Here is a 22,894-nt window from a genome sequence, read left to right on the forward strand (position 1 = left end):
ATGGTACTGAAAATAAGGACAAGTTTACCAGTACAGTAACACTATACATTTCTGTTCTTTTGTGCTGGAAGTCAGTCTGGATAAGGGCGTGTACTAAATGGATGTAATGTAATGTACTAAAACCACTGTGACAGGATATGTGTTACTAATAATTGCAAAAGTATTCACTAATAGTTCTGTGCCTCCCTATTTGACTGTGTATCACTGCTGACTCTAGTCATTTATATGTAGGTCTTTATATTACATGGTGCAGTGGCATTGTCCACTTTGTTTCTAAACATACACATATGGAAGTACAGTATGTTCTTTAATAATCCATCTCCTTGTGTAACTCCCGTGTTCTTTTTCACCTTTACAGTCAAAGAATGCTTAATGCAGTTGAGAGAGAGAGAGAGAGAAAGAGAGAACAAAAACACAGCCCGACTGCTCAGATGATATCATTCACAGCTTAGAAGAGTGGAAAGAGCGGGCTGAGGAGGCGACAGGGGAGAAGGGGAGAGATGGGTCCTCGGCAGCCCCGTGTAAACAGGCAGACGGAAAAGCCTCACGGGAACTCTGAGCTGTTCTGTGGATTCCGCTCAATCACTCCGCCGGTCCCCCTGCAATTTCTCTGGCAGAGAATACACTCCCCGTGACAGCCACTAGGCGGCGGTAAGAAGATGCAATCACGTCCAAGGCGTATATAGGCTTTATCGCGCTTATCTCCTCAATCATACGTTACCAAATACGTCTCTTAATAGTAAAAAAAAAAAAAAGGCAATAATAATAATAATTTCTATTTAAAGAACACTGGAAATTTATGAGATAATATTGTAGACAAGTCTGTCTTTAATAATGTACTTTTCTGGCAGTTCTAGTTGTTTTTGACACGTACAATTCAGTTTTTATTTTTAAGGGTGCAGGTATGATTTATGATTCAAGGGAGTAATACGTTTGCATACAGGGATATCGCGTTACATTATTTGCATTGTGGCCTCAGGTTGTTAATACTGTCGAGGCAATTTAAGGAGACAACGTGAAAAAAATCTCTTATCTTGTGTCGACAGACACCCCGTTACTGAATAATCTATTCGAAACAGGAGAAACTGAAATAGCTCCCACATTAAGGTTCATACAGCTGAGTTTAGTCAATAAATAGTCTATAATCAGTGTTAAATGATTTTGTGTGACTGACTTTACTGTGGTCCTATCAATGTTTGCCACAAAAGTGTGACAAAATATGGCGGTATACATGCCTGTCTCGATCCCGTTTGGTCTGTATAATCCATATTAAATCGTCTCAATGTTTGGGGTAGTGGGGGCAGGCTACATATAAATAGTGATTTCATTATTTATTCTGCATTAGCTCTTTGGAGCAAAGACTGTAGAGTGTAGTGTGTGTGTGTGTGTGTGTGTGTGTGTGTGTGTGTGTGTGTGTGTGTGTGTGTGTGTGTGTGTGTGTGTGTGTGTGTGTGTGTGTGTGCGCGCACGCTCGCGTGCAAGTATAAAACAACTTGCCTTGAATCCCAAACAACTTTCACATTTTATTTAAATTTGGTAAGACACATTTCCATCTGAGCATTAACCATTTTACAAAATTGTATAAAGTTGCAATACACTTTGTATCAGCTGAAATATAATTTAGAAAAATACACTTCATTTTATACACAGGCAGAAAATAGACTCTTCTTTGCCCTTAGAGGTAACGGGATGATATGCACAAGTGATTGTGGCCTTTGACTGCACTTGAAGTCCTTCACATTGAACACTCTAAAATATGATTAAGGTTACACTACCCAGATTTTGTGCTGTATTTTCTTTCTTCATTTTTTGTAATCGATGCACTCTGGCCCTACACAGTGAATGCCTCACATGTAATTTTTGTCTCTGTTACAGAGGTTAACCAGGTTTCCAAAGACTTCAGGCCTTGCTACCTGTAGGATTTGATTCCGTTTGGGGTATTATAATTATAGTCCATAGACTTTCTTCAGTGTACCCATAATGCACTTTTCTTTCAATTGGAGCGTCAAAATTAGGCATTTCAGTGTTCATTTAAGTGTTCATTTGTATACAGTGTTGAGTTTGGTGATTGGTGCAATGACAAAAAATAATGAAGAATTGGAACACTTGCTTGAATTACTTAAAGTTAAGGGCAAATTGCAGTGTGGGCAAATTGCAGGTTACTTTATAAATACTACAGTATACGTTATAAATACCAGTCTTTCTGGGCTTCTGGGATATACGCACTCTGCTTCGAGGCGGCTCCTTTTGTTAGGATAGTGCTCAGTTTACTCATGTAGTGTGGGTACGCTGCACATGAAACATAAGATGGTGCCCTTTCACCCCTGTGCTGCTCTCCGCGGTGATTGGCCACCGCCGTCACATGACATTGCTCTCCAGCCAGGCGCCGATCTCGGCTATGTTGGTCGCCACCCACTCGATGTTGTTCTTCACCGTCTCCAGGGCCTGCTTTCTGGGCGTCTCTCCTGCCCCTGCCTCTGGGTACCTCTCGAAGAAGTGCTGCATCTATACCACACAAACCAGACCCCCAAAAAATGTTAATATCACCTCATAAATACATGACACTATTGATACGTATGCCTGAGCTGACGGCTGTACCTACACCACAAAGGCCAATCTTCCAATAATGTTGTAGTTACATAATAAATACACGACACCATATTGCTATATACATGGGAGCTGAGGGCTGTATCTTCACCACAAAAGCCAATTATTCAATAATGGTATGTTTACATCATAAATACATGGCACCATATTGCTATAGACATGTGAGGTAAGGACTGTATCTACACCACACTGATAAGAGACAAACTCAGCCCCCAAAATTACATTATAAATACTTGACACTACATTGTTGTATACATATAAGGAGGGTCTGCAGAGGGGGCAAGAGCTTCAAAATCCCTGTAGCTGCACAGAGATGTCTTCCTAATGGCAGAAATACATTTTCGCTGACTGAAGAGGGTGTGAAGAAGGAGTCTCCGCCTCATTAGAAACGTAACTGCTGTAAGTGCCGAGGTTCATAATGATGTTCATTGAATGGTCAGTCTTGTGCCCGGTGAGGGGGCTCGGTGTTAGGTGTAACGCCTCTGCCATTACCTGCCACAGCTGGAGCTCTGTGTTGAATGTGGTGGTGATCCTAGCGACCAGGCGGCCCAGGTTCCTGTCGTTGAGGGTGAATCTGAAAGGGTAAAGGCGAGAAATGCGGGCATGACATTACAAGGAGTCCCACCGACCTGCCGTGAGAAATGCTGCGTCCCCTAAACTGGCTCAGTGACAGGAAGGGCGATATCTCGCTTCACTGTCCAGATACTTTACCAGGCTCCCCCACCTCCTTCCTATATGCACAGAGCTTTCAACCTCCAGCTGTTTCCTATTGGTTGAGTGTTTGACCAGGTTGTAACACACGCATTAATATTTGCTGATGTGTAAACCTTTTTACCTTCAGAACAAAGTATTTTTAGCTGTACTTTCATGTCTATTTTTGGAATCTTACACTATGTTCTACACGGTGAAGTTATTAGGTTATTATGTTACTAGGAACAATGTTAATCACACTTGTACTTCTATATAGGGTAGCAGTGCGGTGTAGTGGTAAGGAGCAGGGCTTATAACTGAGAGATTATTGCTGTGATTCCTTGCTGGGACACTGCTGTTGTACCCTTGGTAAAGGTACTTAACCCATAGTTACCTCAGTAAATATCCATCTGTATAAATGGATAAAATTGTATTCTGGATAAAAGTGTCTGCTAATAATGCAATGTACATAAGAGAATGTTATTGGTGCCAGGTATTTCAGAGCAGCTCAGTTACTCCAATTTGAACAGCCAGATCATAAAGGTTATGTACAGTGTGATTCATGACTGATCACATTGCAAGCGTGATGAAGGTAACTGAAATTACTGAAGATAAGAAAAGCATCATCACATTTGTAGACCTTGACTGTGTAGTAAACCATAATCATGAACACTAGACAACTTAAGCTGTTTCTCAGTGTGTAGAATCAGTCAGGCCATGTATTGACGTGAAGTTAATTTCCCCAGACTGAAATCCAAGAGGTTGTAGTTAACGTTGAAATTGTTTCCCCTAAATCTACTAGAGTGCTGACATCTGCTGGCTGATCTGTGGTAGTGCATTTTATTAATCTACTGCAGGAAAAATCTTAACGCTTTGTTTATAATGGATACTACATTTCTTTACACTGTCGTGAAGTGGGCAACTTGAAGCAATGAGGTGAATTGTTGATTTCTTGCTGTCTGCATACTCATATATTTGTCCTATTTAAAACATACGGCAGCTCTGTGACAACCTACATGAAGTGTTTGGTTGGACGTAGTCAGGATTAACTGTGTGAACATGCCTTGTAAGGGCCATCAGCTTGGTGTGAACTTGGTATGTCCAACTATACACTTTATGTGGATTTTTAAATGCCTCCTTTCCTGGCAAGTAAAACTTAGTTTCCAGCATCCAACAATGTTGAAAGATAGCTGAAACCAAACCATTGAAAATATTTGAGAACCTTTAAAAGTGGAGCTTCACCACTCCGCATTCTCAGACCTTTTCTGTCACGTCTCTGACACCAGTACAATTCCTGGAAATGAGCGATTTTGATGTCTTTAGAATATTATGAATAATTTTCCTGGGAATAAACTGGTTTGGTGTCTTTTGCAAGAAGTATGTCAGATTCCTAGGAATAAACCATTTTGATGTCTTTAGCATGTAATGATTAATTTTCTTGGCAATAAACTGGTTTGATGTCTTTTGCATGTAGTGAATTAGATTCCTGGGAATAAACCATTTTGACGTCTTTAGCATGTAATGAGCTGCTCTGTGTGTTCATCCACTGCTGAGCTGGGCCTCCTCACCTGTTCACCAGATATTCCCAGTTGAGGGTCATCCAGTCCCATGCCATGGTTTTTCCATATTTGTTCAAGGAGACGTATCTGATGAGGGTGAACACGTCCTGGCTCCTGACGATGCTCTCGTCCCGTGCAGCTTCCAGGAGTCTGTCGGGAGAGAGAGAGGCAGTATGACACAGGAAGAGAATGGTTTGTTGTACATGTTTTTTTTTTGCTTTTGTTTTTTTGACTCGTATCATGTCTTCCCCTCGCCCTAATTCAACCAGCCCCGCTCACGAGATTTATATTTCCCGTAATTGCTGTTTGCTCTGTTAATGAAATCCGTAAGTGCTGGAGGTGACGCTGCATTTCAGATGAAAAGAGAGTGAATACGGAGCGGTCTCACAGTAGCCCCTCATTAACACCGGCTGTATTCCTCAGGCGGCTTTTGAAATGAGTGTCTGAACATCTGTGACTGGAGGAAAAAGCGAAAACGAATCACCAACAAGGTGCGAAAAACCTAACTCTGCTTTAAGATTCTTTTAAAGCATCGTTGTGCCGTGCATGCATTCATGTGGTTAAATTCTGCACCACATCAGCATTCAGAAGTAAATGCCTTTAACGTAGGTGCTGTTCTAAAACTTAAGGCAAAACATTATAGTAAGAGTCTGTTTTGTCAGCCAGGCTATACTTAAGGCCCCCACCCCTCAACCCAGGCAGTCTGATTAATGGTTTATCACCCCACCCTTACCACAGTCATGCTGCATGATCATGCATTTACCCCCTCCTTCAGTGCAACCATGTGGGTCTCATTAATCACACCCACCATTCCCAACACATTCACCAATCATCACACACCCATACCAAAATGAAATATATAATTTGAATAATTTTGAGAAATATGTTGTTCAGCCCAAGAATTCATTGCAAATGTATTTAACATATATTAATGCAAAGCAGAAACATACTGCAATGTACCAAGATAAATTATAGGCAGTAACTTACATATTTGAAATATATTGATTGATTTAGAATATGTCTTCTCTATAATATATTCTCAAGATATATATATTTTTTGGATGAGCATTCAGAAGGTTTTATGACACAATTTGGGCAGTCATTGACGGTAACACTTTCAGGGCGTTCATGACAGAAACACTGTCAGGGCGTTCAATGACAGAAACCCTGTCAGGGCTTTCAATGACAGAAACACAGTCAGGGCGATCAGTGACAGAAACACAGTCAGGGCGATCAGTGACAGAAACACAGTCAGGGTGTTCAGTGACAGAAACACAGTCAGGGCGTTCAGTGACAGAAACACAGTCAGGGCATTCAGTGACAGAAACACAGTCAGGGTGTTCAGTGACAGAAACACAGTCAAGGCGTTCAGTGACAGAAACACAGTCAGGGCATTCAATGACAAAAACACAGGTAGGGCATTCAATGACAAAAACACAGGTAGGGCATTCAATGACAAAAACACAGGTAGGGCATTCAGTGACAATACAGGGTTGTTTAATCGCCCGGGGGAACCGCAGCAGAACCGGACCACGGTGGATCCTCCCGGTCTGGGACTGTGGCATCTCTCACCTGTGCAGCAGGCCAACGTTCTCCACAGAGGCCAGGCCGTACAGCAGCTTGTCTTTCTCCTGCGCCAGCGTGGTGGTGCGGTACCGCTCGAATGTGACATTCCACTTCTCCTCCGTGCCAGAGTTCTTCATCCCGTAGCGGTACACGAGCAGCCGCAGGTTAACACCCACACTGCAAAGGTCAAAGGTCATGATGGGGAAAAAGAGCCTGGAGAAGACTAAACTGGATTGGCTTGTGTGACTGTCTAAAAGGAGAGATGAGGACCGCAGCAATTTCCCTCTACTACCAATTAACTGGCTAGAGAGATTTTTATCTGATTGTGCAATAAATGGTGAACATACTGGATCATGGTTCAATTCATGCAAATATCATTGGATTAAACTTTAATGAGTGTACTTTTGCATTATTATTATTATTATTATTATTATTATTATGTAACACAGTCTAAAAATTATTCAAAGGACACGCAAATATCTTTCATTAGGATAAGGGAGGGCAATGCGGAAGGATGATTCTGGCTGTGCATTTTTCTGAGAACAGAACAGGAGAGGGTACTGGCCTGATGGACCACCTGTGCTCTGTATGTTCAATACCATTTTTTTCCGGTTTCATTAGTTATGATTTTAAGTCACATGCATTTGTCAACCAGTTACCTTGTGCCACTGATCCATTGGTCAAACAGTTGAGAAGCCTGATCCAAAGCCTCCTGGTCCCCCATCTTGCAAGCGATTCCCAACACTGTTTCACGCAATAACCTAGTATAATAGGAAGTTATCTTAGCAATATGCATGTAAATATAATATACGTATATGTATATATGTATGTATATATATATATATATATATATATATATATATATATATATATATATATATATATATATATATATATATAATGCATGCTCCCCAAAAACATCAGACACACTCATTCATACACTAATATGTACATTTTTACTGTACATTACTTGTACATGACTTGAGCACCATTTTACCTTTCTGTTTGGCTTCCAGTATCTTGCCATCCGAGTTCCTTGGTGATGTTCCGCACCTGATCACGGAAATATTTCTAGAAGAAAAAAGAACAATGCAGTCATGTTGGCATGGAGCTGGCCATCACTACAACCGCTCTCAGACCTGGCTCTCGGCCTGATTGAGCCTGCTTTACTGTCAAACGACTTCCCACTTATTTGCTTTAGGTGCAATGCCCTTATCTGGCCAGCAGGGGGCACGACTTCACCATAGAGTTGACACTGAGGACCGGCCTCTGCTGAGCAGATGAAAACCCCCAGAATGCCTCAATGTTGAAATTCCACGCATACCTCAAAGGTACCGCTTACACAAATGTTTATTGTCACTGTCAGCCACTTCCTGTCACAAATGTTCCTGCTGAGGTGCAACATGGTTTTATTTTTAAAGAAAAACTAAGGATCTGGAACAGTTTGACCAACTTGATTTAACCATTTAAGGAAGCCTACATTTCTTCATATGCTAACCCAAATATTTTAAGTCTCTGTGACCATCAATCTCATAACACTGTATAAACTGAGAAAGTAACACCTTCTATTTGTGACTGAGTTTGTTATTAAGGGAAAAAGGTTTGACGGCCAAAAAGGCCCCTGGTAATGCTCACCTATCCCCACAGCATGCCTCTGATGTCAGGCAGTTAAACGGTAAGACAGTTTAAAGTGTCCCCTGTTGACCAGCCGAAATGTAAGTCGCCCCACGTGAGACCTCACCTGGAACTTCGGGTAAAGTGTTCTATCGTCCATCAGCATGTCGTTTATGTAGGAGATGGAGGACGCCACTCTGTCCCACACGATGTACTCCTTTTCAGCGCCCAGGTATTTGGTCAGGTTAAAAGCATTGCCATAGTCCAGCACATTCGCCCTGATTAACAGAGAGAGGGAACAGCCGGATTACGCCTTTGCGCGGTGCCTTGTTCTACTTTGGGAGCATGCGCTAGTCAGTGTGAGCTGGTTTCGAAGGACCTGGGTGACCTTTCTCCTTTGGGTGTTTGATGCTCTGACACCGCTGAGCTATGGTGAAGGTGCCAGGGTGATGCTGCTAGTGAACGTGGCAGACAATGTGTCTTGCTGTTTACGAAACTATTAAATAAACACTCCCCTTACCTTCCCAGGGCAAACACGTCGTCAATGTAGCCACATCGATCAGCAGTGTAGAATTCCTGAAAAATAAAATCAGATGGTCTGCTCATGAGAGCCCTGCTGCTGTTGCTGATGGTAATGACGCCACTGATGCTGATGTTACAAAAATTACAGAGGTGATGTTACAGCTGTAGATTCGAATGTAGAAGAGGCCATTATTTTACATTTCAGTGAGTAAGTTGCCTGAATTACCTCATTAAAATACCCATCGTTAAAATGGACTCATAACAAATTTCAATAATCAACAAATTAACAACTTTAATAATAATAACAACAATACCAAATGGTTTGTGAGTAGCTGCTGGCTGATGGTGCTCCACATGTTGTCGTGGTGATTGACGCGATAGAACCCCATGTGATCTCTGTTCACTTTGAGCAGTCCATCCGCAGCGCTGTTATATCCTGTCACTGTCAGCTCTACGCAGAAAAAAAAAAACACATTAGATAGCTGGCCCCTCACATTTATTCCTACCCCTGTCTAAAAAGGAACAAGAACATGCTATAAATGAGAAAAAATGTACATATGAGATAGTTTTTCTGTTAATATGATAAAGTTATAATAGTTTAATCTTAATTGCATTGCAGAGTGCAAATTCAGATTGTCCACAAAAAAGAATTATAATTCAGAAAACGTTACACAAAAGAAACAAAGGAAAACATAAACTCCCTTACGTGCACATGCCACTATTTCATAAGTCAACAGGTAGTTTATCATACAATGGACCACAGCTTTACCTGACTGGGCAATGTCGAACATCACAGTGCCATTGTTATTGCTGCCAAGAGAGTGCCATTGTATGGGAATAGTCCACTTGTACCTGAAAGGATGATAATTTCATTACTTCACCAGTTAAGAGGGAACTAAGCGTTTTTCTCTAAGGGCATAAACTTAGAAAAACTGTCTGGGTGGACTTACCAACCTTACCAGACCTTATACCCCTATAACCTGGTGTGTGATTGGTTCATCCAGCTAAACACTCTCTCTGGGGTCATTTTTCAAGGAACTAGAACTACCTCTCTTAGAAAACATCAAGGTCCAATATGATGTACATACAACCACATTTCAGACAGGAAGTTTTAAAAAGCTTAAATACTTTACAGAGGGTACAAGCATATCTTTCTGACTCTTTATTTATGTAAATGAATTACATGAATAATTCAATAACTTTTGTTACATTTTTCAGCAGTGGTCTATTCCCTCTCTTTTCATCTCTCATTCTCTCTCTCTCGTGCTCACCCAAATGGGGAGGCGGGTTGGGAGGGGTCGGCATTTGGGTCCAGAAGGAATCTCTTCTGTGTCAGACTGGCCTCAGCACCCGTCAGCGATAAGCTCAAAACAGGGTAACCCATCTGCTTGGTCCAAGTGTCCATGATTGCTTCCACAGGCAGTCCGCTAACCTACATACATCATTTATACAACATTAGTGTCATTAATTTACCTCATGGGCATGCAGCACTGCTATGATTCAGTTAGGGAATGGGTGTACAATGTTATTGTCTTTTACCTGCTGCATCATTGTACAACATTATTTTTAGTCTTCCTGCAGTTGTCAAGGCTAAAGAAAGAATGATGACTTTATTTTTAAAACTGAAAATGGTCACGAGATAACATACCACTGCTAAAGAGCGCCAAAAGTCTGCAGTTTTTGCATTCTTGAAATGAAAGTCTTTCAAATATTTCTGGGGAGGAGAACAAATACATGAAGGTTAGCATAGCAACTTTGCTTGTTTTGTGCAAATATTGATGGACTGTTACATACAACTGTCAATAAAAATAAATATGTGAAATGATGGGCTTTAAAATATGATTTCACATTGCATTGCATTATCCAACTGAATGCAACTGATTTAGTAAAAAGAGGCTCCAAGTATATATGTATATAAGAAAATATTCTTATTTGGGCATTATTTGTCTTCAAACATTTTTAAGAATAATGCATTTTCTTACTGATTTGTTCTTGAAACATCAGACCGGCATTTTTTTCTATTTTTAGCAGTTAGTGTAGTATAATTCTAAAGGAATAATCTTCTGATGGGAAAATATGGATACTAAAGAGTATGTGTTAGTATTATGCATCACCAAAGACTAGTCTGTAGCTGTCACAACTGCCGCCCTGATTCCACAAGGAAAGAAAAATGCTAGTGCATTTTCTCAGTTGCAATGTGTCGCTTCAGCAAAAGAAAAGTGCAGCTGCGGTGTTTCAAGTGTACTGTGTAGCTACATCAGACAGAGTGCAGCTGCATGGTCTTGGCTGTCATCTGCATTTAAAGGTGGAGAAGACTGGTGATGAAAGGGTTTCTTACCCGACATCCATCCCTAAAATCATCCCGGCCCATCAGGTCTTCCAACATCCTCAGGATGGACGCCCCCTACAGGAGAGAATTCATTAGTGCAGTCATATTTCCCTGTAAAGCACTAAATAATTTCATTCATAGTGTTTACAATGACATGGGTATAATAAGGATTTCACCAGTGAAAATTAAGTGAGATAACTGAAGGAGTGGCACACAGGGTAAATGTAGTGAATGCATTGGCAGAGTGTTGCGGAGGCAGAAAGCTCAGTGGTTGAAGTGGTACCTTGCTGTAGGAGATGCCGTCGAACACCGAGGTGATCTCTGCGGGAGTGGACACATCCACGATGATGGGGTGGGAGGAGAGGAGGGCGTCATCCACCATGACCGGAAGCACGTCGTCGATAAGCATGATGTCCCGCTGTCAGGGGGATAGGGAGGGGCGTTTCCTTCAGGGCTTTGCAAAATGGAGCACGCCACAGTTTGGCATAGGGTGGGGGGAGATGGGAACCCCACCTGGCAAAAAAAATCAACCCCTCACCATTTTCCACGTGGGCTCGGCCTCCTCTACGCCCACGTACTCGAAGAAGCTGGCAAAGCCCTCGTTCAGCCACAGGTCGTCCCACCAGTCCATTGTTACAATGTTCCCAAACCACTGCAAAGGGGCATTGGAATACAAATGGTTATCTCCCCCTTACATTTCACTAGAGCCCCTTTGCAGACACATGAGATTACCCTGGGAGACTTACAAAGCTTACAATATTTAGATTTATCAATTATCACAGCTGGATATTTACAGTTTGGGTTAGGTTTAAAATTTTGCAATTCAGGTTGCCTAAGGACCTCGCCCAAGGTTACAAAAGCAATGCCGTACTCAGGAATCAAACCAGTATGCTTGGGTTATGAGTCCTGCTCCATATCATACTGCTGCCTTCACAACACACACTCTGTGCCTAATTAATGTAACCATGCTACTACAGAAAACTAGCTCAGCAATACAGAGAGGGTGTCCTACATACTTCTGTACATCATAACCCTAAACAATCAGGTCTGGTCTACCAAACAGTCTAGCAGCTTCCTAGCCATCTTCAAGCTTGACTTGTCAGACAGTCTGATACAACAGTCTGTGAATACTGTACACTTAAATGAAATAAGTGTGCATGGACCCCCACTAACTGAAGGTAGAAGTGCTGCTTATTACCAGCAAGTTGTTTACACACTCTATCCCTTATTGCCACACGGCTGTCACTAGACATGTTGTCATCCAGGCCTGACGCATGGCTGGTAAAGGAGGCTAGGTGTGGCCTTAAACCACTTTTGTCCCAGGTTTCAAAATAATAACCTTGAACAATATAAAAGTAGTCAATCACAGAATCTGTCCTATGAATGTACGTGTGTATATCATGTTTCCTTCTCTCCAATACAGATTAGCATTTTAGTACATTATAGAGATTATACACATAGTGTAAGGTCAAGAATTTCACATTAACAGGGAAACTAATTGTGAACATTTCCCCTATTCCAGTCATTCTGGTGGACACTGACAGACAGTGACATCTGAAGATGTCAGAGGATACCATCTGTCTTCAGCCTTAGGACAGAAAAGTACTTCAGACAAGGAAGGAAAGACACCTCTGATTGTCTCCAAACCCTTGGCAGTGAGGTGAGAATTAGAGTCTCCTTGCTGCCAAGAACACAATATTCCTTACTTACCGATCACTGATCACTGATCATTTCTTTTCCTTTCACACAAAGATGGCCCGCTATCACCACCGTTTTATCAGTGATGTTGTACCAGCGATCTGTCACTTGCCATCCAGTGACTATGTTCATATTACTCTAGTTTTCTCTATTTACTGCATCTCCCTTTGTTCCTGCAGAAGAGGGTCTCTCCCAAATAAACTGTTTTTTTATAAACACCATAATTAATATTAATTTTGTTACCACTAACACTGTTAATACTATTAATTTCATCCATTACTATTAATAGTAGAAAATAACGTATGTGCAGTTTTTTTTTAAGTTGGGTAGCCTTGAGTAGAGTGGTACTTCTTGCAGCCACTTCCTTTTAAAAGAATAAGGAGATAATTAACTGTCAAGTTACCAGATTTTTGCCTTCCACTTTTGCCAGTGGAAGTTTGTATGTCTTCAAAATTGTGTTTGTCTTCAAAATCTCTGTTCAAAATTTGCCACACATGTCTACAAAAACCTCTTTGGTTACTAAGGAAAACAAATGTCCAAGTTGATTATTTTATGGGAGATGACTGAAATATGTTTAAAAAAGGATTTTTGACTTTTGACATGTTTTCACTTCAGGGAAAGGCCTCACTTACTGAGGACAATAGCCCTTTCTGAGAATAGAGTTTCACCATCAAACAGAGCATTGAAGAGAACAAAAGAAACCATGTGGATTTGCTTATGTCAAATGGGCCATAAAAAGTTAAACTGTAAATCATGCATGTGTAGCTTTTGCTGGGGTCAATGTCTAAAAGATTGAAATGAAGACTGTAAAATGGTCCCATGCCTGACAGTCCAGCTGAGCCACGAGTTTGTTGTTCCAATTTAAATTTGTCAGGTTCATTTCGCAAAGCCTGCGACACAATTATTTAATAACGTTAATACAACACCATTATGACATTATTGTAACAACCACAATGTTTTTGAATTTCAGGAATTCAGTGGCCCACTCCAAGTCTCCTCTGGCATCATTTCTTAAACATCTGTTGCATAGATTGCACTGAGCCAAACTGCAAATCATGCTGCTTAAAGCATGTGTACAATAGAGACAGCCGAGACAACAGAGACTGTGAGCCAGACCACTTTACACATCTGTACAATGGAACCTGCTGGGCCAGACTATGCTACGCATCTGTATGACTGAACCTACTAAGCCAAAGTGCAAACACGTCCACTTCACACGTGTACAATACAAATGTACCAAGTCAAGGTGGTAACAGGACCACTTCACATGTATACAGTACCAACCTACCAAGCTGAAGTGGAAGCTGGATCACTTTACAGATATACAATACAAAACTACCAGGCCAAATACAACACAAACCAAACTTCACCAAACAAGCCAAAATGCAAACCAGACCACTTTATTGAATAGAACAGAAACAGAAATATACAAATTGAATTGGTTTTGGGCTTCACTGCCTGGCAGATAGAGACCAAAACTCCCCTGCTATTGCTGTGGACAACAGAACGGCGGCACATGCAGTGCGCTACAAGCTTCAAGCTGGAAATGTTATCTGATCTGCAGGCCCTGCCCTCCCTCTTCCTCTGCTGCCTTTGGCAGGGGCAGCTTGTGCTCTTGCACAAGGGCCAAAGGGCTCGTCTGCCCTTTCATAAGCACTGAGGGTGTTAATGACCCCCTCTGCATCTCTCACCCCGAATAACCAAAAGAGCCACAGCTACATCACTGCCCCCCGCTGCGGCACTCCCACTCGTGTCCAACAACAGCCTTGGATAGTCCATAAAAATAAATGGCTGAGCGCTGCGTTTGACTTTTTTATCGCTGTGATTATCTTTAAACAGCCCCTATTGCACTGAACATCATAAAGGATTTTATGGAGTTACAGGAAATTTGTTGTGATCACAAGGCAGAGTTTGGCCGTCCTCGCCGTTCCGGGAGGGGGGAGTATAAAGTGAAGTTTCTCAAGAAAACCTGTAGTGAGTGCTGTTTCTGGGGTACATGCTAATCCTAGAAGCTCTCTACATTCGTAGGTAATAGGCATTAGATAGTCACGTGAAATAGTAGCCAATGATCAATATGTATCTTTCAGTAATAACGCAGTAATAATACAACCAAGACAGACTTAATGTGTGTTTATATACTATTGGTTCAAGAATTGGGACTGCTCCCTCCCACTGTGAATCACTGGTTCGTGAAAAAGAAATGCTCGATGAAAGAAACAATGGTTTGACTTTTCCCTAAATGGCCAAAGATGATGACCTCACAGGCTACAATGAAGGTAGCAGTCACAATGAATTTGACACTACGGTCATAAACTCTACCAAATCCAAGTCTATAAACTGATAAGGAGGAGTGAACCGCAGCAGCTTAAAGTTAAAGCGCACCCTTCGCATAACACAACCTTTTCTCACATAACATAACGTTCTTTCACAGTTGTAGTAACGCTGCGTTAAGGGAGAGAGTGACTGGGGTGTCGCACAGTGTGCTCTCACCTGGTGCACCAGCTCATGGGAGATGACGCTGGCCACGCGCTGCTTGTTGTAAGAAGACGACTCCTTCTCATCATAAAGGAGGTTATTTTCCCTGTAGGTGATCAGACCCCAGTTCTCCATGGCCCCGGTGCCAAAATCTGGGATAGCGATCTTGTCTGTAAAAGAGTGAGAAGCTCAGTGTGTGTTTCACATCTGCAAAATAGCTCCCTGCGACCTCCCCTGCTCCCCGCGTGTAACATCCCACGGTCATTCTTGAACTCTTTTCACAATACATGTGGGACACTCTTTTTGGAGCAATGCTTGGCCCCACTGCTCTTTACAACAGAAAGGCTTTGGAAAGTACTTGTTGAAAACCAGAAAAATGGTGTTTTTAACTGAAGCCCCGCTTGACAGACACCCTAGCTGAGGTAGATGCTCGGAGTAGCCAGAGAAGTTAGATTAAAGTTCCCATGAAAAGAGAGGTGAAGTGTGACCAATGAGAAAAGTATGTGAAATATAGAGAGAATGTGATATGTAAAAAAAGATGAGGAGACAAAAAGAACTTAGGCAGTTGTCTACATCAGTAGTTTACATTACAATTATCATTTTAACATGCACATTGACCAGAAAATTGAAATTGGATGTTTGTAATAGGGAAATTTAATTGCTGGAATGCCAAGAATTCATTAAAGAAATGTCTACCCTGTTACAATGACGTGGGTTTTAGCATTTCAGTGAAAAATGTGTGATTTTACATCAAACAACTGTCAAAGCTGGCACACAAAGAGGGATAACAGAGAAAATTACCTAGCTTGGGAATGGAGTAACTCATGTTGAAGTAGCTTTCAAAGTGGTCAAAAATAATCTTGGTTACATTTGCTGCGTATTCTGCCGTGTGAATCTGTAATGGCTGTGCGTAAATGCGCAGCTGCAAGACAAGACAAGGTCAAAGTTAATATATTACAAACATTAAAACATCTTTAGCAACTTTTTAGTTGTTGCAAGTTCCAAAGTCGGGCATGTAGATCTTACAGAGATCCTCTTTTGTGAAATTTATAAAGCAATGTTTTGAGTTTTGGATCATTTGAAGGATTTAACTCAGGTTTAACTCATGGCTTATACTGCCTACACAAACCACACAAACCCATACTGTATCTCTGAAACAAAAGCAAATAATGCACCAAAGATAAAGAAACAGGATAATATATTACATGATAATGTAACATTACTGTGGCCACATAGCTTGCAAGTAAATGGTTAACACAGCACCGGTTTTCCCTAAAATGTCCCAGGGGAAGCTCTGGATGTCTCTGTTAATCCTTTTTTAAGAGACATTATGGAGGCTTTTCCCTCCATACCTAATGCACCAAATGCAGAGAAATTGTAAGGGGCTTCCACCCCTAAAACCTAGTACGTGTTTAATTGACTTAATTTGATTTGATACCCTACATGTTCCGTGTCGTGCTAGCATTAGGTCCCTATGGCTAGTCTATCTGTGTCCATCGCCAGTGCATTTTCCTATGTACTTTAAATATCTTACAGTGCTGAGATTTGACCATGGACAGTTATCAAGTGTTGTATGGTCCATTGTGAGTAACCTGAATATGCCAAAACAAAATATTTCCTAACAGATAAAGAAATATGTTGTTCAGCCCAAAAATGTATTGCAAATTCATTCGCAATGTATTAATGCAAAGCAGAAATGTATTGCAACATACCAAAGCAGCAATAATTTAAAAATATATTCTCTAAAATATATTCTCATTTTTTTTCATTTTTGTACAGAGGTTTATGTTGGCTCCTTGGTCTGCAACCATATGGACAGCCACTTTTAATATTCCCAAATCTTTCCTGTAGCCCTGGTAACCATATGTGTTATGTGCAACCAGTAAAGATGTCTCTCCCTCTGTGTAAAAATGATTGCTTTCCAATCTGCCAAAAATAATAATAATGATCAATGTAACATTCCTGATATTTTTGTTAGACCTGGGAGTACATTTCCCTAAAACTAATTTCATCTGTTATAAAAATATTACTGAAAAATGAAAACTCGGAAATTGCCAAAGCATGTGTTTGAAACATTTCAGTAGGAAAAAAATCAACACAGAATAACAGCTTGCCATAACAGAAGCTGATGAGAGCAGAGATGGCTGGCTACCTCAGTGCACAATCAAACAGCCATCATGTTGCTGTGCCATGTAATTAGAGAAGTGAAGGACAGAGCTGTGTCAAAGCTTATTAGCTGAAATGTTGGAGTACTTTCTCATTAACATGGACGTGATTTATACAGTTACGCTGATTTATTTTAAGAGAGAGGGCTTCAGCTGTCCTCTAGGACCTCATTCAGACAGTTGCCGGACAACTCAATGTCAGATGATGTGAATGTTGAGTTAAATGTATACAGACGTAAGCATGGCTATAAGTCATATGTCACAGATTTTGTGCGTAAAAAATCAGAGTGGAAAATATTCATTCACCAATAGCCAACAGTGACACAATAAAAGACTGCCTGACAGGAAACTGCAGCTATTTTTAACAAGTTTATTTTATAAGAAGTGGTCTTGGAAGGAGCTTAAGAGATGGAGGAAGTCTTGAATAATGATTCTGCACATCTCAGCTCAAGACGTTTGATCCTTTTTTTGTTTAACATTAGATTTAGCCAGCTAGCCTTAGCCAAGGCACGTGACCCATGGACGTTGTCCTCTTGGCATTTAGCTCGGTAGTATCCTCTATCGACCAAAAATACCTTGAAAGCCAAAATACTCTGCACTGGCCATGGTGCTCTTTGAATGTGCTCGCGTATGTCAGCTGGAGAGGACAAGCAGCACGAGGGGAGAAAAAAATAACAGTACAGCTCCAACCTTCTCTTTCCATAATAGGGATGAGCAGGTTTGACCAGTCAAAATAAAATAAGAAAAATAGCAATGAAAGAATAGCTTACAGGAACTCCTCGTGATGACGTTCTTTCCACGAAGGCAAACTGGTGCACAGCAAAACACACCAAATAGGTACTCATTGGAACTGACCGCTGGAAAGAGGTAAGCATCTTATTGCCAGGGAGAACTTCAGTTTTCTGGGGAGGGGGAAAGAAGGTTTTTCAGGTTAGCAAAACGTCGCACGGGCTCTGCAATTGTTTTGCTTCCAGCAGCCAAACTTGGAAGCGGCGTAGCAGGAAGATTTATGAAGTTGGGCCTCGCTCAATACTTCTTTGCATCTTTTATTAACCACATTCACTCCCTCCTTCAATTCCACTCCCACACGAGGCTAATGAAACGGACCCAGCGACGTCAGATGAGAAAGGCAGGGAAACAACAACACAATTTGTGAAGTTTGGTGAAAGTCACCGGCATTTATGGCATCCATCGGAACGAACGCATGTTTCGGCACACGCGGACGGAGCGCGAAGCAATCGCTTGAACTCTTTAGAGGGGCGTAGACAGCAAAGCAAAACACAAAGATCGCCGCATTGGCGCCGGACGCGGTACCTCGATAGGCATGTTGGAGAGTGCGCTGTAGGAAGGGTCGTGTGTTATCGACACTTTGTAGGTGGCCTTCTTGTTGGGTTCGTCAAAACAGGGGAAGGACTTGCGGGCGTCCGTCGGCTCGTGGTCCGTGGCAGCAATTTTCCTGAAAACAACAGACCATTTGAGCGCTGTGAGGAATAACCATTGCATTCAGTTTATTTTGGATGCACTCAGAACATCGCCCATAACACTGAGAGTATTGCAGCAATGTGAATGTGAAAACCAATAGCACTATTTTTTTGCTTCTGTGAATTTTCTGTTTCACTCAGACTTGACTGCAGTGACAGTGTAGTGTAAAAGACACATGTTGTATTATAGGAACTGACACGGTAGATCACATTGACTGTGAATTCCCTATGCCAGTTGTCTTTGAGTTCATATATATAAGACGACACTTACATATGTTTTCACAGAATTGACAAATGGCACAATTTCACATTTTCATTTACAGATCATAATGGCTTTTTAGTTATCAGAGGAATCAAGTGGGTTTGCAGATAGGTGCAGTTGCACATCTGTTTGTGACTACTCACACACACACACACACACACACGCACACACGCACACACACACACACACACACACACAAAACACTGTGAATAATTGCTAATTCAGTGCGTTCAGTGTATTATTTAATTAACATGTGCACACATCAATAAAGTGCAGATAACATTTACTATGGAGATCTCCATAATACACTATTAATACTAGCTTACTGATGATTTCTAACAGTTATTTATATGGGCCTGCTATATTTAAGTACCGTGTATGACGGCATAACACATTTAAAGGCTTGATTGGCAGTGGATCCCAAGCATCTCTTCCCACCTGTTCCAAATATTCATCCCCGTACGGCTGATTGCAAGGCTGCACGCCGTGCAGGAACTTCCAGTTCCAAGAAAATCAAGAAAACTAAAGGTCAATATTTCATAACACTGCTGTGGCACTGAGCCTGCAGTGCCTAAGCGAACGCTGGGCCCCAGTGCAGCTGTGAAGGGTTCTGCACTCCTCAGTTAACAATTTAAGGAAGCGATGTTCTTTTTTGTCTGCTGTTTGTTTTACTGTCAGCGTGGGCTCCACAGTCGACCGAAATGAATGAAGCATGTTGAGCGGGGAGGGGACAGGGATGGGGACAGGGGTGCTGGGGGGGACCAGAAAAAAAAACAGGCTAGTGCTTAGCACTCAAGCACTTCACCTGGAGGCGGGGACCGGGCGCACTGTTTGGGTTGAATCAGGGCCAAAACTGAGCTCAGTGCTGCTAAGTTACGCTGAAAATGAGAACCAGGGCTGGTGTTCATTGTGGAGTACGGCATTTGGGGTCTGCGCTGCTGCGGGTCAAGGCACCTCTGCTATTTCATTTCACCCACCAGAAGAATCCACAGTCTCAGAGCAAGATGGAAACTGTCTGTATTTAACACACTTCTCTGCACAAATACGCGCACCTTGGTATGGTCTGCATTTATAAGGCATACCTTGAAAACCTGTATTTACAATCAGGCAGGCTTTCTCAGCCTACCAGCCCTGCTCTCCTGATACTCAGTTGGCAGGAAGCAGAGTACATGGACTACTATTTTAGTGCTTCTTTTTGACATTGGTTCCTTAAATGTGAAAAGGGTCTTTCAGAGAGTCGGAAGGAGACCCAAAGTCCTTTTGCAGACTTCTTGTAGCACAGTACCTGCCTCTCTGATCCCAGGCTCGTATTTTAAATGCAGTCTTTGAAAAGCAAGGGCCTGCACCATTCGCAATCAACTTGAAACATCTGCAGAATACTATTCAAGCAAACGGTGTACTCACTGTGATAGTGCTCTACCTACCAGATTTGGACATGATGTACATGCTTGTCTTGTCTGTATGTGTGTGTGTGTTGTGCATGCATATGTCAGAGGTGCATTGAGTGCCTCCCAAGTCACCTTGGGAGTATGTCTCATGGTCTCATCTCACCATTTTGTCATTTCCTTTGTTTTAAAGAGACTGTTGCACCTATTTCCCCTTCACAGAGGTAACAGCCCAAGAAGAAAGAAATAGATAAACATCTGCTCAGCCCCCACCCCCCACAAACCCACACACACACACACCGCCATCCCAGATGACAGATCTCACACACTGCACTCTGCTGACCCTGCGTACTCTGGTATGTGAGGGTGTGTGTAGGGGGTATGTGTGTGTGCTACATCTGTGATTTATTTTTCAGTCCACTTGTAAAGGCTTTTCCAGGACAGCACATGACATTCAGCTGAGGACCGAGACTTAAACAGCAGGGATGCTGTTGTAGTGCATTGTGGGTAGGACCGCTCCATAGGACGGTGCTGCACCACTGTTTTTGAACCAGAACAGAACAGACTCCCACTCACCAGCATGATTCCTCCCAGGTGGAACACCACTCTCTGACCATCTACAATTCCATGTGCTTAAACATTCAAGGACACTTTGAGCTAGTTCAAACATAATTCATACTCTCCCAAACCACTGTCAGTAAGCGTCATGTTTGGATTTGAAATTCATTTTACCCTCCCTGCAAAATAACCGTAATTATTTAAAAATTATACACACGGGGGGAATGTTTGGATGGACATACCAAGCATTCTACAAGTTAATGACCCTTACAAAGCTGTGTGAAGAATGCATGATGCATCTAAGAAAACACATTCATTATCCTGTCTTTATCTGTTTCAGAATGACCTTGCATGTCTGCCTTTAGCCGGCTGTACATGTTTGTGCCGAACAGAGGGTCTGCGTGCTTCATTAAGCACACACGGGAATGCATGCAAGCACAACGGTCCTGCCAGCGGAGTATCCCGGCACTGCCTGTGCTGTATGTAAGGGCAAATATGCGAGCGGATTTATGAGAGCACTTACTTCAACACCCCGTTCTCCATGTAGGTGGTCCTGTAAAAGCCCACCAGGGAGCCGTTGAGCCATCCCTGAAAGTCCAGTGTCAGGATGTAATGGTCATCACCGCTGGTGTCTGGGAGCGATTCGGCGGCCTCCACCACCACGTACTCCTGGGGCTTGTACTCGAAGCACCCCTTCAGGGGCACGTCCTGCAGTTCACCCCCGGTCCGCCTCTGCAGCTTGGGGACTCCGCTGACAAAGGTCTCCCGGATGTGCAGCCACAGGTGCGTGGTGGCCCTGGTGACGTGCAGCTGGATGGAGACGCGCCCGGTGTAGGTGTCTGTATTCAGGTCGGGCTCCAGGTGGAGGTCGTAGTGGACCGGGCTGACGTAGCTGGGCAGCCGGAAGTTCTTCCACTCGCCTGTGGCGTCATCGGAGGGGGCACAGGGCCCGCGGTCGGACGGGGGAGTGGTGGGGGTTGGCTGCGGGGGTTCGGTGGGCTTGGGGGTGGGTTTCGGGGCCACAGTGGGCTTGGGGGTGGCCTCCTCGCAGGGGGCGGGGCTCGGGCGGCTGAGGCCCACACCGAGCCCTACGGAGACGGCAGCCACCACAACCACAGCGCAGATGATCACCACGTGCTTGCGCTGCATGCAGTACTTCTTATCCTCCTTTTCAAACTCCATGCTCTCCACCATGACTGCACCGTGGCTGCGACAGCGCGCACCTTGCCCGCAGACTTCCTCAAATTCTAATGAGAAGGACAAGCACGGGAGAGAGAACAGCTGAGTAGCTCCAGGGTCTCGAAAACGCAAACCTTCTGACACTCACGGCGCAAATCCGATGGATTCAACGTGTTGGGTTTTCTTTTTTGGCTGTGGAAATGAAAGCGTTTTCCTTTCTGCAGGACTCCCTTGGAGAGGTGGGGAAGTCGTCAGGCGAGAGAAAGAGAGGCGCGCGTGAGAGGGGCAGCGGAGGAGTCGCGCGAGCCGAAGTCCAGCCACAGACAGCGGGCAGACGCAGCTCCGCTCCTCTATTCATAACCCCCCTCGGGTTAAACATAAATCAGCGGTGTATTAACCAGCGATCACGTGCCAGTCGGCTGCCAGACTCTGGAAAACGCGTCTTTCGGTGAGAACGGGGGAGCTGCATCATTTTGGAAGGCTCCCAGTCCAGCCCGTAATTAAATGATAAGAGTTTATATTTAACGGCGCAATGGTCTAATTGTACCCTTACCCGGTACAGTTGCGCAACGAAAAGATAAAACTGCCGGGAAGATGCATTTTCTCCAATGATACTTTCTTCAGAGGACTTTATGAACTGAAATACACACCATGAATAAGCATTTTTTTTATTTAAAGTCATTTATATTCACGACTATTGCACGCCGACGTAGCAGTATGGAGTGAATTCAGAGGTTTCGGATATTCTGAAAGGCAAACCGAGATTCTGATCATCCAGGCTCGCGTTGCTCCCGGCAACTCATC

General features: G+C 42.8%; 1 protein-coding gene across 3 annotated transcripts; it reads right to left on the reverse strand.

Moving 5' to 3' along the window:
- Window positions 1–1,936: 1,936 nt before the first annotated feature.
- Window positions 1,937–22,105, reverse strand: LOC118769843 (glutamyl aminopeptidase). Of its 3 annotated transcripts, XM_036517191.1 has the most exons (21): window positions 21,935–22,096; window positions 21,435–21,892; window positions 18,540–18,681; window positions 17,996–18,127; window positions 15,862–15,982; window positions 15,076–15,230; window positions 11,426–11,539; window positions 11,171–11,305; window positions 10,897–10,962; window positions 10,207–10,272; window positions 9,830–9,990; window positions 9,328–9,410; window positions 8,873–9,009; window positions 8,557–8,612; window positions 8,164–8,314; window positions 7,420–7,493; window positions 7,082–7,183; window positions 6,429–6,599; window positions 4,866–5,006; window positions 3,100–3,181; window positions 1,937–2,505 (listed from the first exon to the last, which is right to left on the reverse strand). In XM_036517191.1, the coding sequence occupies exons 1-21, from the start codon at window positions 22,091–22,093 to the stop codon at window positions 2,359–2,361; spliced, it is 2,853 nt and encodes a 950-aa protein (XP_036373084.1). In that variant the 5' UTR covers window positions 22,094–22,096; the 3' UTR covers window positions 1,937–2,358. The 3 variants fall into 3 exon arrangements, with proteins under 3 accessions (XP_036373084.1, XP_036373081.1, XP_036373083.1); XM_036517188.1 differs by having other exon boundaries at window positions 21,435–22,105; XM_036517190.1 differs by lacking the exons at window positions 7,420–7,493; window positions 8,164–8,314 and having other exon boundaries at window positions 21,435–22,093.
- Between the last annotated feature and the right edge of the window lie 789 nt (window positions 22,106–22,894).

Source organism: Megalops cyprinoides, chromosome 22 (genome assembly GCF_013368585.1).
Source record: "Megalops cyprinoides isolate fMegCyp1 chromosome 22, fMegCyp1.pri, whole genome shotgun sequence".
NCBI lineage: Eukaryota > Metazoa > Chordata > Actinopteri > Elopiformes > Megalopidae > Megalops > Megalops cyprinoides.

Excerpts from the sequence above, each read along its gene's own strand:
- LOC118769843 (XM_036517188.1), bottom strand. The coding sequence starts at position 22,105 with ATGGTGGAGAGCATGGAGTTTGAAAAGGAGGATAAGAAGTACTGCATG. Across the intron at positions 18,128-18,539 it reads TCTCCAACATGCCTATCGAG|AAAACTGAAGTTCTCCCTGG; the intron begins GTACCGCGTCCG and ends CCCCCTCCCCAG. Across the intron at positions 6,600-7,081 it reads CAATGGATCAGTGGCACAAG|TGTGGGTGTTAACCTGCGGC; the intron begins GTAACTGGTTGA and ends TGACCTTTGCAG.